The sequence below is a fragment of the Papaver somniferum genome, unplaced genomic scaffold, assembly GCF_003573695.1.
Source record: "Papaver somniferum cultivar HN1 unplaced genomic scaffold, ASM357369v1 unplaced-scaffold_137, whole genome shotgun sequence".
Classification (NCBI taxonomy): domain Eukaryota; kingdom Viridiplantae; phylum Streptophyta; class Magnoliopsida; order Ranunculales; family Papaveraceae; genus Papaver; species Papaver somniferum.
In genome coordinates, this window is record NW_020622934.1 from 16,382,180 (window position 1) to 16,396,308 (window position 14,129).

The 14,129-nt window shown below is 36.3% G+C and overlaps 2 protein-coding genes and 1 long non-coding RNA gene across 4 annotated transcripts; 2 read left to right on the forward strand and 1 right to left on the reverse strand.

Annotated features, from left to right (window-relative positions):
- Positions 1-2,830: 2,830 nt before the first annotated feature.
- LOC113335010 (protein S-acyltransferase 18-like) lies at positions 2,831-6,095 on the forward strand. Of its 2 annotated transcripts, none has more exons than XM_026581233.1 (8): positions 2,831-3,114; positions 3,834-3,947; positions 4,047-4,373; positions 4,518-4,586; positions 4,670-4,741; positions 4,826-4,954; positions 5,137-5,169; positions 5,352-6,095. In XM_026581233.1, exons 1-8 carry the CDS (start codon positions 3,031-3,033, stop codon positions 6,039-6,041), a joined length of 1,518 nt encoding a protein of 505 aa, XP_026437018.1. In that variant the 5' UTR covers positions 2,831-3,030; the 3' UTR covers positions 6,042-6,095. The 2 variants fall into 2 exon arrangements, with proteins under 2 accessions (XP_026437018.1, XP_026437019.1); XM_026581234.1 differs by having other exon boundaries at positions 4,826-4,952; positions 5,087-5,169.
- A 471-nt stretch (positions 6,096-6,566) lies between these two features.
- Positions 6,567-7,945, forward strand: LOC113335039 (60S ribosomal protein L7a-like). Its single transcript, XM_026581255.1, has 5 exons — positions 6,567-6,761; positions 6,876-6,929; positions 7,022-7,214; positions 7,320-7,487; positions 7,569-7,945. The coding sequence occupies exons 1-5, from the start codon at positions 6,676-6,678 to the stop codon at positions 7,656-7,658; spliced, it is 591 nt and encodes a 196-aa protein (XP_026437040.1). The 5' UTR covers positions 6,567-6,675; the 3' UTR covers positions 7,659-7,945.
- Positions 7,946-10,439: 2,494 nt separating this feature from the next.
- LOC113335019 lies at positions 10,440-12,161 on the reverse strand. The gene is made up of 2 exons (XR_003353120.1): positions 11,826-12,161; positions 10,440-11,030 (listed from the first exon to the last, which is right to left on the reverse strand). It is a non-coding gene; the product is annotated as an uncharacterized LOC113335019 (long non-coding RNA).
- Between the last annotated feature and the right edge of the window lie 1,968 nt (positions 12,162-14,129).

Below are 14,129 nucleotides of genomic sequence, written 5' to 3' on the forward strand. Positions count from 1 at the left end.
TTGACCTACTTTGAAAAGATGTGGGCCTACAAGACCATGATCATCTCTAATTTTCAATGTAAAAACTACCGTGAGACCCATTTTGTCAGACTTTTACACCGTGAAACCCACGGCAAAAAAACTTCACAGTCGCACCCATTTTAGCTGATAAAATTATCCACAGGCCCATATTTTAATATTTTGTGTTTGTATTTCTTTTTTGGTATCTCTTTCTATAAACCCACGGCAAAATCAAGAGGAAAACACCATTAACAACATCTTTCATGTGATATCTTTCTATCTAATTCACTCAAAACCCTATAAGACATAGTCTGATATGAATTATGAGTTAGGTTCTTGCTGATTCTAGTGTCCAGCGAGTTATGAGAAGATTGAGTTAAGATTTGATCAAGAGAAAACAGTCAACAAAGAGTTAGCTGCTGCCATTGATGTTTGGTGTTGATTGAGATCATTTTTAGTGTCCTAGATGAGTAAGAATTGATGGGTTCTTACCCATTTCGATATTGTAGGAAGGAGAATTATCAGGGAAGAAGTAAAATACTGATAGAGCGTTATCCAGTGTCAGTTTGCTATATGCACAAGAAATGTTCGGAAAAACGCCTGAACAACCAGCTTAATTCCACCAGCTCTACGATGAAATGATGGGTTTGAGTAATGGGTTATAAACAGGTCTGGAACGGTATAAATTGAGAAGAATGAAGAAGAAGATTGCTCGAGATTGCTGGAAGTATTTGGTTAAGTTCTGGCAGTGATTGACATGGCTGAAATATAAGAGTGAAGAGAAAGTAAATTATCGACAAAATAGTAGGAATGCAGCTAGGTGTAGTAATTTATTAGTAGTGAAGTGTTGTTCTCCAACATCAAATTAAGGGGTATATATTAATAATAAGAAGACAGTACATAAAATAGGGAAAGGCGTCGTGGGATAGGGAAGCGTACGACCAATGTAAATGAGGTTGAAGATCACCACACCACCAAGGCTTAATTAAATCTAACAATGATCACTGCACGAGGTAGATAGTAGAGAGAATAATTGAAAGAAGAAGAGAGAGATAAAGAGAAGGGGAGGAGGAGTCAAGAGTCGGTAATCTTTTCTGCATTTATAAGACATTAAGACGGACGGAAGTACCTTCTCATTGGATCTATGTAGCCCCCACTGGTAGCTTTATATAGAATATGATTATCTTTGATCAACTTTTAAACAGCTGTGTTACACTAGCTAGCCTTGATATGATTAACAGTAATCTAGTAGCCTACAACTTTATAGCACATTGTTGAATTGGAGATAGTGGGATCTGTCCAAACAGATATAGTCTCACAACACACGTTAATTGACAGTGTCCTAAAGATTGTTGCAGGTGTTGGTGGTGCGGTGGATGAGCTGGTCGACAGTGGCTAGGTGGGAGGAGGTGGCGCTGATTAAAGATTGTTCACCTTGTATCCATCACTAAGGCTGAATGTTGGATTGGTTATGTGATCTAATTTGCTTTATTCCGTGGTGATTCGTTGATTCCGTTTGCAATACAATACTTGCTGAACCTGTGTCATAGCATTTCAGTTTTCACTAATGCACTACATCCACTGAGTATTTATTTATTACCATACGTATATGGCTATTCTTAGTCATCCAAAATCCACTAAGGATCTATACATGTTTGTCTACTTTTTCCAGGCTTGCAATTTATCGCAATTCTTATCTGGTGTACTGGGTGTTATGGGTGCAAGGCTAGGTTGTAATGGGTATTGTAGGTGCAAGGATGGTGTTAAGACACTGTGTGATACAGGGAAGGCTATGGTGGTGTTGGAATTGGTCAAGAAGATACAGAAGAATGCATAACCTGTTATGCATCTACAAAAGTTGTTGCATAACTTGTTATGCAATTGAAACCAACAAAAACAAAGATTATATAACTTGTCATGCACCTAAAATAATATCTGCATAACATGTTTTGCATCGTGAAAATGGATGCATAACCTGTTATGCATCTACAAAATTTGTTGCATAACTTGTTATGCAGTCCAGAAAACCTGCATAACCTGTTATGCGTCCGAAAATATGGCTACATAATGCATTATGCATCGAGAAAATGGATGCATAACCTGATATGCATCCGTAAATATGGATGCATACTGCATTATGCATCAATTTTTTATATGTACGGCTAAAATCAACCAAAACAATGGTTACATAACTTGTTATAGATGCATAACTTTGTTATGCAGATACATAACTTGTTATGCAGTCGAAAAAATGGTTGCATAATTCGTTATTCGTCTGCAGAATGTGTTATGCATCGTTTTTGGTGACTGCATAATGGTTAAGTATCAAGTTTTCAAAAAAATTCCCTAAAATGAGGATCACCTCCGATTTTTTCGTTAAAAACAAAAATTTGATATTCTTGTTTGTACTCGTTGCGTAGCTCTTTTAAAAAGATTTCCAACGATATAAAATTTGTAAAATTTTAAGGCGCGGATTTTTAGATATGTTATGTCCAAGTTGCGCTGCCAATTATACCCCTGAAAAAGATAGTATACATAACGAGTTATGCCTGAAAAGATAGTATGCATAACCAGTTATATATTGATTCATATAATAATTTCATATAATTATGGGTGTCACGGTATACAAAATTAATTGTGGGTCTGAGAACGAGAATATTTTTTTTTTTGGGTCTCCCCCTGATTTCCCCATTTTCAATTTCAACTTAGATTGTAGACTACACTTTCCTACACAGCTGCGCGCGGCACTAGATCCAACCCTTCCGCCCCTCTCTCTCTTTTAATTTCAAATTTCGAAATTAGAATCCTAAGAAATGAGACCGTTAAAAATTCCTCTTCTCCTTCCTGAGCAGCAAAAACAGTGTGTCTTATCTTATTCTTGCTGAAACACCATTCTTACTGAAACACCAAATGAACCCAAAAACCCTACCGGGAACCACTTTCATATTAATTTAATTTGATGGATCTGCATTAATAGAGAAGAAATCAACTAAAAACCAGCTTAAAAAGGAAGAAAATAAAACGGAAGAAATGTATGATCAAAGCTGTAGTTTTGCTGCAAAAATTAGAAACATGAGACGACATGGATGGCAACGTCCTCTTCATCCATTACAGGTAAAACCCATCAACCCCAGATCCTATAATTTCTTTATAGATCCAGTCTTTTTAATAACATTATTTGATGAGATCTGTCTGGTCTCTATATGTGGAAATAAATGTGATTTATTAGCTGAAATACATTGAATTTGTAAAACCATTTTGTTGAATCTATGTTCTGTATTTGGAATATGAAAACTTTATTCACTTAATTATTTGTAATTGAGATTGAGACCCCCATTAGCTGATACCTAATGAACGTTGAAAGGGGTTTTAAACAGAGGGCAGTTGCCCCAATAACTTTGAAATCACACTTGCATATCCAAGGTTTAGGATCACCACTGATCATCACTATGTGCGTGTGTGTGGGGTGGGGCTCCACACCCCAGAATGGTCTTAACTCCCCTGTCTGCAACCTAACTCTATGTGAAAATGGAATGGAAATGGAAGTTGTGGTTGTGTTGTTGGTGGCGGTTGTGTTTGAGGTGCTTGCTGTAGTGGTGTCTCTGAGGTGTTTGTGCTGTTGCTGGAGGTGGTTGTGGTAGTGGTGATGCTGGAGGTAGTTGTTGCTGTGGTGTACGCCTCGTAGCATTGCATCACTTTTTTAAAGTGAAATGAAACGCAATACCATAACTTTATATCATATGCAACAGTATCTCAAATTCTCTAACCCATTTATCTTTCGCCTTATGTTGGAACTAATCACAAATTTTGTTTTATTGTTGGAAATATTGTAGATTGTGGGGATTGCAATTTTCAGTTTTTTGGTTGTTGCATTTTACGCGTTCTTGGGGCTTTTTCTTGGAAATAAGACTCTTGAGATCACGATAACTAGTGTTTTCTCCGTTGTGGTATGTATCCTAATTGCAGACCCTTTATATTGTTCTCCCACATTTTGTTTTCTCCATTTAGCTAACTTGATATACCATCAAATTGTGTTGTATTTTCAGGTGGTTTCCGTTATTTATTTCTTTGTAAGGTGTACTGCAATCGACCCAACTGATAAAACTAGTTTTAAGAAGAAAAGAAAAGTGAAAAGAAGAGGGTTCGCAAAACTTAATTATGGTTACTTATTTAGTCAGATTTTAATGAGGTTTTTTCGGAGACTGGAGAGAAAGATACTGAAGCATTGTATAAGAAGGAAATATCTGGATCCCTTGAGTATCAATGTTCAGATTGAACCCTTACTGCCATTCCTACTTGTTATTAAAGATGATGCATTGACACCTGATCTGAAAGACGATGACATCACGTTTTGCTCTTACTGTGATTTTGAGGTTAGTTATGCAAACTTATCTTGCAGTGTATTGCCAATTTGAAAGCAGGATTGTAGTTGGTATTAGGAAGAAATGAGAAATAGTGAAAATTCATGGGTTGTCGTGAAACTTAATGGGCGAGGTTGAACTATTTTTTATTCACAGGTTAAGAAAACCAGCAAGCATTGCAGGACTTGCAACCGCTGTGTTGAAGGATTTGATCACCATTGCAGAGTGAGAATCTTAGGCTTTTCTCTTTTATAGGGATTAAATATAACCACTTGAATTTCGCCTATGATTGTCTTTGATAATTGTAGTGGTTGAACAATTGTGTTGGAAAGAAGAACTACACCACATTCTTTCTTCTAATGGTTTTCGTCTTGTTGATGGTTAGTGGCTATATCATTATCTCACATCTTCCAGTTCAAGAGAGATTTTCAGTTCCTAATGTTGTTCTTTTCTACTAAACGCAGCTTGTTATAGAAGGGGGAACTGCCATTGCAATTTTTGTAAGGTGTTTCACAGATAAAAAAGGCATAGAGGCGGAGCTAGAGAAGAGACTGTACCTAGAGTTCCCAAGAGGAGTTCTTGCAGCAATATCGGTAATGGTTTCTGATTATTCCTTTGTTATACAATTAAAGTTCCTTTACATCACTTAGGATGTGAAAGTATTCTGAATAAGAAATTTCAGTTATTAGTCTTACTGCTAATTAGTGAATGACACTATACCCACACGGTGTTTTTGGTTTTGTTGACTGCATATGGTTCTGCCGCTTTGGGACAGCTTTTCTTCTTTCACGTGGTTCTCATTCGAAAGGTAGATACACTTCCCTGGCTAGCTGGTTTCTTATCAATGTCCATGAGTATTCGTGTTGCATATGTAGCATCAGGGAACCTCTATTTGTCAGTAACTTTTGAATTTTTATTTCTCTATCACTCTTTTTCATGAGGTACTCCTACAGTTTTATCTCAAGATTTAGCTCCAATTATGTACTGCAGGGAATGAGAACGTATGATTACATATTGGCAATGAAGGAAGCGAACGAATCTTTAGAAATAGACCCATTCAGCGATTCGGGATTTTCTTCTGATGATAGTTCCGACTTTGATTCTCCAGAAAAACCCACATTTATATCCCGATTTGTATGCGATGGACACAAAACTACCATTCAAACCCCTGCAAGATTATCCATCAGAATTGACGGGGAACCCAATCCATCAGCACTAAACAAGAAGCCTGGCTTCCGGGCAAACATTGACCCATGGAAACTGATAAAGATGAGCAGTGAAAAAGCACTATTAGCAGCAGAGAAGACCAGAGAAAGGATCATGAAACAGACGTCTACGAAAGAACTCGAGTCATTAAAGCCACTACCACTGGAAATGAAAAGTGGACCCTTAATGCTGAACCCAGAGAAGAAGAACATGGACAGTACAGATTCAGGAATAACACCTCTTGTTACTAAAGGGTGGTTCCCAGGATCTCCAGGGTTGTTTTCAAGTCCAAGAAGGCGGCATTCAGGTTCCCCAACAATATTTTCTGGTGTAGTTCCTTCACCAAAACAAAAGTATCGAAGCAACTTTGATCTGAAACTAACGGGGGTGTCACAGGAACTCGATACATACATCTCAAGGCAGGTTCTTAATTCTGTTTTGAAGAAAGACGGAGACGAGGCATCTCCTGGGTAGAACGCAGTAGCAATAAACTCGAATTGATTAGAGTACTTGTTTTTTGTTTCTCAGCCTCTGAGAAAGAATTATGTATAATTTATTTATATTTAATCTTTACCTTCAGCTCTTTGTTTTGTCTTTGTAGAAAGCAAAATTTGGAAATACATTTGTGATTCCTTCATTTCTATGATTCTAGATAGGGTCATCCTTAGCATCCCCAGCAAAACGAAATTTGGTGCATTATCATAGTATAGCGCACATTCATGTAATTGGCATTAATAAGTCGTGCATTCATTAGCAGGCCAGAGTCATATACTGGCGACAGCACTTGCAAGTTGCAAGTGTCAGTCAACAAGCAGTATATACGTTTAGTACCGGCAAGGCCCATCTGAATAGGTAAGTACAGCCAAGAAGAAGAGTGACCTGAGCAATAGCGGAGCCAACATAAGCAGTCGACCCAAGTGTCCCAAGTGTGACTGCCGTCCGGCCCGTCCCATAAAGTCTGGTTATGTCATTATATTTGGAGCCACTGCGCCATTGTGCACCCAGCACGTTGTCTCCACGCTGAAATAACTAAAATTTAGCCCCTCGGCCTTTGCTTCCCTCTTGTCCCTCGATTTGAGCTCTGAGGTTTTCAAGCTACTTAGACGATATGAGGAAAAGAAATAAGAAACCGAAAAGTAATGATGGAACCCCCGTGGCTATCTCCACTCAACAGCAGCAGCAACAACAACAACAGTAAGTTTCGTTGAACCAAAATAAAGCTTGGGTTTTGATTTAGATTTTTTTAGTGTTTAATTTTGTCTTTCAATATCTGATAATTTGATGTCTGGGTTTTTTCTGGGGTTTAAGGCTGAATTGCTATGAAGGAGAATGTCTCATTCCTCTGCTCAAATCTCTCAATAGGTAACCAAAATCTCCATTGTAGAGTTGTCATTTTAATTTATGCGTATTACGTGTTTGATGCGGGGACTCACAGAAACTGTTATATGTAACAGGGAGATAGAGGCAGCAAAGCTTTCTGCAGGAGTGTTGCCAGAAAAAATATGGATTAAGCAACAATTTTCTATTGGAGTCAATGATGTTACCCGGACACTGGAACGGATGAAGCCAGTCTCTGAGTCGGGAAGTACTTCTCCACAGCCTGCTCTGGACAGTTGTGAAAAGAAAGGCTCCTCGGTTCGGCTTCAGGTAAACGCAATTGCATTACTCACCTCAAGTAGCATATTAAGAATGTTTGCAAGATTTACTTGAGACACACACACATTTTGAGCAAGAAAATACATTTCTATGTAGGCTGTAATTCTAGCTGCTGATTGCAATCCTCGGTGGTTAACAAAGCATATCCCAAGCTTGGCATATTCAAGGAAGGTTCCTCTTATCTTCGTCAGAGATAAGAAAGGTGGTTCTTTAAGATTGGGTGAACTTGTGAAAATGAAGACAGCCATTGCGATCGGAGTGAAGGTATACCTTCAATTTTGTATTGTTTTTCTCGTGTATCATTTTATCTAATTATGGCTTGCATTTAATTTTGTATCCATGTAGGTTAATGACAGTGGGATCAATAAACTTGTAGAGCAAATTCTGATGGATAATGGGAATGTCAATACAGTGGGGATGTCTGAAGCTGAATGACCTTTCCTAGAAGATGCACCTCAACTTAATTTTACAGTTCATGTGTTAAGCTTTTTTCATGTATAATTTATGCTTAAGTTATACTAAAAACAGGTCTATTAGCTGGAAGAGAAATTTAGAGTACAGGTTCTGAATTTTTCAAATCACACAGTACCAAGATAAAGATTCAGAACAATGTAGAGGTTAAACATTTTTCAGATCGGACAGTACCAAGATAAAATTTCAGACCAATGTAGAGGTTAAATATTAAGTCACGTGGCATATTTTGGATGATAAACGTTGAACCACACTGTAGATTTTAAAAGTTTTGCGTGACATTACATGCAGATTTTGGGTCGTGAGTCAGAGTTTGGAACCGTTAGTCAGATTTTAAGTCACATGACAAAAAATTTTAGAAAAATCTGGATTCAACTTTCAACCTCACATGCTGAATTTTAGAACACTGGACAATTTTAGGGTCACATCTCACGAGGCAGAATCGTCCAGGCTAAAGGACAAAGCCTACAAAATGTAGCAGCAGTCCTTTGAAGAGGTTTCTCTAAATCCACCCTAATCTTTTTTATTTATTTTTTTTTGTAGGAAAGGCTTAGGCTTGGAAAGGCACTAACATGCAGTACATATAAGTTGCGTTGCAGCAGTTGTGGATGTACCACTCAGTCTGCCAACGTTGTTCTTGCAAAGAAGGACTAAGTTAAATGTCTCCATTTTTTGACTACGAGTAATAATACTAAGATTTAATAAAACAAAAGATATGGGATTTATGGTCATATTTGTACTAGTGTCTTCTTGACTTTGTCCCGCTTCATAGTATTGAGATGAAATCTTCCTTGAGCAGCTTCATTGTAGAGTAGTTTGAAACGATCTAGAATGTCCATTGATTCAGCATATATTGCATGTTTGTGTGCTGCATCTCTTTGGCCCACTGGAAAGCTAGGTCAGCGCCTCCTGTGACTCCCCCTTCTCCATAGTGTCCTGGATGTCCTCTAGAGCCAATGATGTTTCCTGCAAAATCTGTCATAGTTAAGGCAGTGTAACAAACAAAGTTCTCAGGATCTTGAATAGTACAGATACTGATATGTTTCCCAAATCCTGTTTCTGCATTCCAGGTGTAATGCGCATGAGTATTGTCAGCTTCCTCTGGTAAGAGAGGGAAGTTGTTCAAGATATGATTTGGCATTGCATGAATTCTATTATGGTTGCACAAATGTTGCCTTATTCTGAGGGTGATTACTCCCACATTAGGATGAATTTGTTCAAATATAAAATCACATCTAGCTTTCCAAATATACCAACATGTGGTGGCATAGATGCTGCAATCAGTGTTTCCTAGTTGAAACCAGGAGTTCATCTACTCAATGAAGATAATATTGTTATCAAAGAGAGTATGCTACCTTAATCCCACCTTAATCAAATCATCATATTCGGTTATGCCATAAGTCACATTGGTCCCATAACAGGCAGCAAAATCACCATCTTTGCTTTTGGGATTCTGTAGAAGGCACATAATATCAACTGCAGTGTCCCAAAACCAGGGGCGGAGCTATGTTAGATGTAGGTGGGTCTCCGGACCCACCTAAATTTTCCACACTAAGCTGTGAGTAGTCAGCGTTTTGTTAGAAGTCAGAGAGGAAATTTCCTATCCGTGGATATAGGGAGACGAAAAGGCTAAAAAAGATAAAGTTTTTAGGGTTTTTCAAATAACTTGGGAATGGATCGCAACAAAAGTAAAAGGGATGCAGGAGGTATATAATTTTTACTCTTCTTCCACCGGTATTTAAGAAGACATTAGATGATCTGATGATGTAATATGTATAGTCTTCATATATTTAGTTGTTTCCTTTAGTTTACATAAGCGGACAAAGTTAATATGATTTGAATTTAGTGGTCATATGAATATTGCAATATGCCATATGCTACCAATTAATCAAGTATAAAGTTATCAATCAAAGTCATCGTACTGTCAAAGAACTCCTAGTATCATAAACACGGTGTCCCAGTTGGGTTTATCTTAAGTATGGTGGTGATTTTTTATTTGGTAAGATTTTCATTTTTGTCTTTTGAATAGATATCAAAAGATATTTCAAAAAAGTTAGGCGAGAGGATTTGACTCCTGTATTGATTAATGATAATCAAATGGCTTCTCCACCTGAATCAGGACCTGATAGTCAAGATATGAACGATTAATTTTTTTAGGTAAAAATTCATTTATTCTTTATATTAATTTTTGTTTTACTGTGTGTATGATGCGAACCGGTATGTCTTGCTTGCCAATAAAAATAGATTAGTTAAGGTGAAAAGTCTTTTTTTTCTTAATATTGCCCCATCCAACCAGAATTCCTGGCTCCGCCACTGCCCAAGACCACATCCAAAACCATTTGGAACCTGTGAGCACATAAACACAACAACCAACATTATTTTCATCTTCCCAAAAATTACGTAAATGATATGAGCATGAGTGCTGGTCAGATTTGGACCCGAGGCAGACCACAAGAAATTCAGAGTATGATTCGTCAAAGATTTAGCAGAATTGTCAAGGAATCCAGAAAACTGATCGAGTTTATTCAAACGCCTGGACATAAAAGTTCATTGTATAAATATAGACAAACACACTGACAGCAGCAAAAGGATCTCTCGACCAAGAAGGCCAAAAGCAAACCAGAAATAGCATCCCGGTGGCAGCAAGGCCACAGAATAGACCACATATTATGTGGGGAAACAAATGAAAAGAGCGGCCAAAGAACAGCAGGATCTTCAGATTATTCTTTCTGAAACGACAAAGTGATAGAACAAATTCTTCCCACTTTTCTTATCTATAATCACATATCTGAAATACCCAACTCACCAAAATTTCAGTACAAGTATAAAAACAAAGGAATTTCCAAATGTAAAGGCAGACTATTCACCAACATAAAGCAGTGTATATATGGGAAAATCCCACTAAAACCTAGAAATTCTGTAATAAAAGCATCTTTTGGAAATAGAGAAGAGATGCACATTTAACAACGGACAGTTAGATGCTTGTGCTACTGCATAAGCTCAACACTCATTTATAAAAGCGAGGTCCGCAACACTATTAACACATTATAAGGCACAGAAGTTTACAACTTCACATACAGTCTACTGAAATGGAGAAACTTCCCTAAGACTGCTAGCTACACCATCACTATGAAGCTAGTCTGACATTCCTGAGTTCTGGGTATTTTAATCAACCTAGTCATTGGTCTGGTTGAGCCTAGCAGTAGCAATAACAGAGGCAGCCACACCACCAGGATGTGTTACAAGATTAGGGTTGTTTCTCATTTCTGCACCCACCACCCCTTCTGCATCTCTAGGCGTAGCTTCCTTATCTGCTGGCAACTTCAAAGCCGCATCCTAGCACAAAAGACAAAACCAGTATCAGATCTGTGAACAAAACCATTATTGAACCCTATAGTTTATCAGAGAGGGATCAATCTGAATAGCACATACTGATTTGAAATTGAAGATCAAAACTTTCTCTAGTGATAACCACACAGAATCATGAAATTAAGATGAAATACAACAAACCCATGCTGTCGAATCACTTGAATAGAAGATTGAACAAAGCAGTAGTCAATATATATCCATACCTACAGAAGTTGCTAACTGAGTTGACAGATAGCAAACTAATAACACGCATATATAAAGCTCATTAGTTGGAAATTCGCTTCGCTTACACGGCAGTCAGTCTAGCGAATAAATTGGGAATGACGTTTGCAAAATGTCTTACATAATTCGTAACTATTAAAGAACACAGTCTACTTTTTCTCTTCTACTAACAAGAATATCAAGAAAGTTGGTGGTGGAAAGAAAAAAATGAAGAAATTACTGAGAGTGCGAAAAACACAACATCAGCAACTTATACCACCAAAGTTCCAACTCCAAAACTGTGAGGTTATAAACAATCCTGTTATCAGAACATTTTCATGCTGAAACCAACTGAAACCATCAGAGAGACCAATAGTCAACAGAACCAGCCAAACAAGCAGCACATAAACAACTATCACCACTTCTACAACAAAAGTAAAATTCAATATGAACCATTGTACCAAGTACCTCGAAATTGGCTCAATAAACACTGTTCATCCTAAATTCACAATATCCCTACCCAACACACCAAATTGAGATAAGAATAAACCACCCACTTACACATAGTAGTTGCTTCCCCAAGTGATAACAGTTCCTGGAGAGATACCAAAACCTAAGAAACTCTCACATGAGCACCAAATAGGAATAGTACGCTGATCAAAACCCAATTACACCTTTGGTTTTTCTGATTAATAGTATTTAATACACCATAATAACTTCTCATTGAATGGTATTAAAAAAAAGTTTTGAGTACAAAATCAGAATTTGGTTGGAAGAAGAAAGAGAGTTTTTATTTTTTAAGAGTGAGTTTCTATTATGTCTCTTGATTTTAAAAATAAAAATGAAAATAGAAATGAAAAGATTTAGAGGAGTTGTTGAAGCCTTTTTTCTTATGGAGAGTTTTTCTTATATGTTTATTGAATTTTAAAAGCAAAATGAATTAGTGTGAGAAAGAAAAACAAGTGTGTAATCATCCTTGGTTTTTTAAAGAGTTTCTGAGCAAGAATGAAGTGTAAAAGTTTCACATCCTCTCACCGTGCAAGAGTGATTGTGTAAGAGATTGATCTCGGTTGTTTTATCCTGGGGACGACGCGACATTGAAGAACTGCTTGCACAATCTTGGGCAGAGCCGCGAAACGTCTTAAAGAAAGCGACCTAGTCCGCGACTCAGCCATAACGTTATTTGTTTCATGTTTGATTTTATTTGTTGTGCAGGCATAATTTGGCAATTGTTCCAACAATTTTAAGACGTTTTATTCTGCCATGGATATCAAATGAAAAACAATTGCTCAAACACGATAAGTATCATGGTTTAATTTGTTTTATAGAATTATATGAATGGTATAATTTTTCTTTAACGATTTAGCATGATGCTTGGAATTAGGTTACTTGGTACCTAAAGTAAATTTATGACTGATGTTAATGGACTAGGAATTTCATGGTTAAATATTTTTCTCCATTAATATTTAGCATAGATAAAAAAATAAACAAATGTTTTTAAGATGTTGTAGAGTTTTATTTTTATCTCCTAGACCAAAATGAATTGGGTCTAGAAATTTTTACTAGATATACTAGACATCATGAGGATAATGCACGTTAAATTTTAGAATATTTGGATACCAAAAAGTATTTTTAAGATATTTTATAAAACAGCATAACGTTGTTGAAATTTTTGATTGGCAGAAATTTATCCCTAATTGAATTCGTGTGTACCAATCTTTTTATAACTATTTTGAATTTGTGGGCATGAAACTTGTAGGTCCATTTTGAAATTTCCAATTTATATTTTTGGTTTGAGAGAAGTGATGATTTTAAAATCGTTGTGTATGTCTATCCAAAATAAGGGATTTGACACTTGAGATTAGAGATTAGAGATATAAGAAATTACATTAAAAAATCATGTTTTGATTCTAGTACTTCATAGTCTAGTTTTTGTAATGTAAAAGAAGATCATTGTTAGAAATCAAACTAATGCACCGTATGTGTTTGATAATATGCTTAGTAGAAAGTTATAAATATATGTACGATTTTATAACTATATAACTTTAAATCTTTGTTTGAAAGTTAAGAGAAACTTGAAGTGATATGTTTCATTTGATTTTTAAGTAATTATGTGAGTGCATGCCTTACTTATTTTTTTGGCTTCAAATGCTCACATGTAAATGATTGTGGCAGGTGATAATTCACTTACTTGAGCAAGTTTTTATTTTCCAATGAAATAAAAATTGCGGGAGATTAATCGAGGTGAGGAGCAATGAGGTTGTTGATTTCTTTGTTGGTGCGCAAAGAATGGAAAATGGTTTATAACCAATTGAGCTTTAAAAGCAATTGAGGTATGTTTGATGAACTATTTGTAGTAATTGTAGTGATCAAATAATGGCATTCTAAATTGAATAAATTGATTGTTCAATCTTAGAATAAATTTTAGGGAAACAAGATATTGAGAATTATTATGTATAATAATAAACATGTGACCCATATAAGTTTGGAACTTATGAGATGGAATTTTATACGAATCCAAAACCGAAATAATTAAAAACCTAGTCAAAACTAATGTGAATATCAACTCTCGCCAACAAATGAACATAATATATATTATGAATTTATTTGTTATTCTTGCACGACATTGCAAGGATATTAAATGTTATTAACAACGCTTTTCAAGCTAAGTTAATGTAAATTGTGGATACGGTGAGAGGTTGGTATATATTGGTGTTTTACACCATGTTTGTTTTGATAGGTTGTGGTTCAAAATTTGAACCAAATCCTTTGAAAGAAAGTGGTGTTGAGATATACTCACATCACTAGGATTTTCGGTATTGGTATGGACTCAAAGTTTACTTCGGGTAGAACAATTTTATTAAA